This window comes from Camelina sativa, chromosome 12 (genome assembly GCF_000633955.1).
Source record: "Camelina sativa cultivar DH55 chromosome 12, Cs, whole genome shotgun sequence".
Taxonomy (NCBI): Eukaryota; Viridiplantae; Streptophyta; class Magnoliopsida; order Brassicales; family Brassicaceae; genus Camelina; species Camelina sativa.
Window position 1 is genome coordinate 25,137,682 of NC_025696.1, and position 2,888 is coordinate 25,140,569.

The 2,888-nt window shown below is 33.1% G+C and overlaps 1 protein-coding gene across 1 annotated transcript; it reads right to left on the reverse strand.

Annotated features, from left to right (window-relative positions):
- On the reverse strand, positions 1,307-2,131 carry LOC104733823. The gene is made up of 3 exons (XM_010453369.1): positions 2,030-2,131; positions 1,727-1,939; positions 1,307-1,624 (listed from the first exon to the last, which is right to left on the reverse strand). Exons 1-3 carry the CDS (start codon positions 2,129-2,131, stop codon positions 1,307-1,309), a joined length of 633 nt encoding a protein of 210 aa, XP_010451671.1.

Below are 2,888 nucleotides of genomic sequence, written 5' to 3' on the forward strand. Positions count from 1 at the left end.
GTAGTGTAGTTTAATATTTGGGATAAACATTAACCATTTGCTGAATTTATTGCAGAAGGAGATGGAAGTGTCGTCGTGGGAGGTTTCTCACGGAACCGGTGTGGTACATTAGTGATGTCCGTTAGTACCTCTCTTGAAGATTGCGGAAATAATCGAGAGTTGGGGTGTACCACTGAAGCCAGCCTCGATATTGCAATTGAACCTGGTAAGAAGATGAAAAGATCTTTCAACATATGGTTGTGGCAATGACAAAAAAAATATTTCTAATCCAAAATACTACAGAAGTGAGTTGTAATTGACCGATAGCATTTGTTGTTTGATTTGCAGGAACTGATGGTTGAAGTGACATTGGTGTCATAAAATGACCAGTAGAAGTATTGCTCAGGTTGGTAATATCTTTTAAAACGCTAGTAAAAGCTTTTTTTTAAACACACAGAACCATAATTATTGCCTCCATTTGCTTGAGTTATCTGACTGTTGGGTATAGAACTCTGAATCAAACGGGGTTTAAGGCAAATCCATCGAAGAGGAGTTTTCTTTGTTTTTTCATGATTGATTTAGGAAAAATGGTTGCAAGTCAAATGGTGTCCATGATTAGCGTATATCTATGTCTTTCATTGGTAAATCTGTTTCTATATAGAAAGATTGTGTAGTTATAATCATATATTTTCTTGTTTAATAGATATAGAAAGTCGATCTCAATTACAACTATTTAGGACATATATATGGGATGACGGTGACTAATTGAATTTGAATAGGATCCTTATCTCTTTAATTATGTTCCATAACACTTATAATCCGATTTTGACGCTTATTATTTGGCATCAGTTAGTGACGTGATTGAATAAGTTTCAGCAATTTTTTTAGTTGATATTGTAATTTATAAATTTTTCAGATCATACACAAACGTGTAAAAGGGGATGGAATACAAATAGAGTGATACCAACAGGTTTGTTTTCCTTAATCATATTCTCTCTTCTGAAATTTAACTTATTAATAGAATGTGAAAATAAATTGTTTGTGTAGTGGATATAGAAAGTCGATCTCGATTACAACTAATTAGGAGAAAGTAGTGGTATTTAGAAACTAATTAAATAAGGAGTTGAAAAGAAATTTTGTGGAAATCTTATATTTAAAACCATGCTTTTTATTGAAGTAATTGAATCATAAAACTGCTACAACGCAGCAATTATTTTGCGGCTAACCAAGTTAAAAACAAAAACTGTAAACAATGAAAGTTTCAGCATGGGAAGGAATGAAAATTAAAAACAAAAACTTAAATGGAAACAAATAGAACTACCATAAATCACTTCTTCTTCTCAACCTTGACCTTAACTCCTGCGATTTTATCATTTTCCTCAATCTTTGAGTTGTACACAACACTTCCTTGATCAACACCCTTTTTTTTTCCATCCTCATCTTTGTCGTCTTTCCCCTCAGATATTGAAAGAACACCTACATGTCCAAACTCTGGATTAGACTTTTCTAAGTCTATTGGTTCAATACACAGCTTCTTCGAAGTTGAGGATTGATCAGAAGCACTTCCACTGTTTGGATAAACACGCTTGGACGATGGAGTCATCGAGTCAGTAGTTTCTGAACCATATTCTAACATGAGAGGTCCCTATAAGTGAAAAGAAAAAGCTGGTTAATTATCCACCATTAGACGTAGTAAAATCTGATCACCAAAAGATATGACGATAGGATTATTGTGTAGTTATATTACCTGATCACCAGAGACTATAGACTTTGGATTGAACATACCATAAGAATTCTCCAGCAGTGATTCTTCGAGTAGACCATCTTTCACAAGAACTTTGGACACCTTGTAGGTTTCTTTACCATCCCATATGTTCTCTTTCTCAACATTCACCAGAAACATATATGTTTTTCCAATAAGATTTTTCACTGGATCAGGCAAATTGTCTGGATCCACAATCTGTATTCAGATAATATATTTAGTGTTATTAGGTTTCAAATTTCAATAATTTAATTCAAACTACAAACAATAGAATTTTATAGAAAATACCTCATCAACTGAGCCACCAAGAACGGTGGGAGCGCTCACACCGATAATCTCCAAGCAAATAGAATCAAACAGTAGGAATTTTGACTCACCAGTATTGTCCATGACATTAGCATAAAGCATAAACCTGTTAAATGTCGGACATATAGCAATCAATAAGATTGATATGGTTTGTTAAAAATATGTATGAACCAAAAAATCATAATTAAATTATAAATAGGCGTTTAATTACCTTGCAACCACATTTTTGACTCGTTTGGTGCAAGTGTCGCACCAAAACCTCGGTTTTTTGCCTTTGTTTTTTCTCACCATTCTCTCTATCATTGATATGAGTAACTTTCTTGTTGCAAGAACGACAACTTATGTAATACCAAGCCCAGTCGGTATCTATGACGTATATTGTTACCTGAATTCTAGCCTTTCCAATCTAAAAATCACGATATTCAGTGATTAGTTTCTATAAAATTCATTGCAATTTAAAAGACTTAAATAAATAGATACCTCAACATAGTTCTTCAACTCTTCAATATTTTTCCTTGGGAAAGCATAATAATCTTCATTTTGAACAGGTACAATCTCCAAATTTGGTTGTCTCGCACGGTACATGAGAGTCAGGCCATCACTTGGCAGACTATTAAAATAAACAGTTATTCATATATTTAGGTAATGATTTAGCAAACTAAGTTACACTATTGTTGGAAACGAATTTACGTACGCTTGTTTGAGAATGTCAACTTCATGTATCAATGGGTTAAGATGGACTTGAGAAGCATCAAAGGAATTAGACAAATATTTAACACCTGTTTTGAAAAATATTTAGTAAAATAAACATTGATATTTGACTTAGATGAGTTTAAATGAT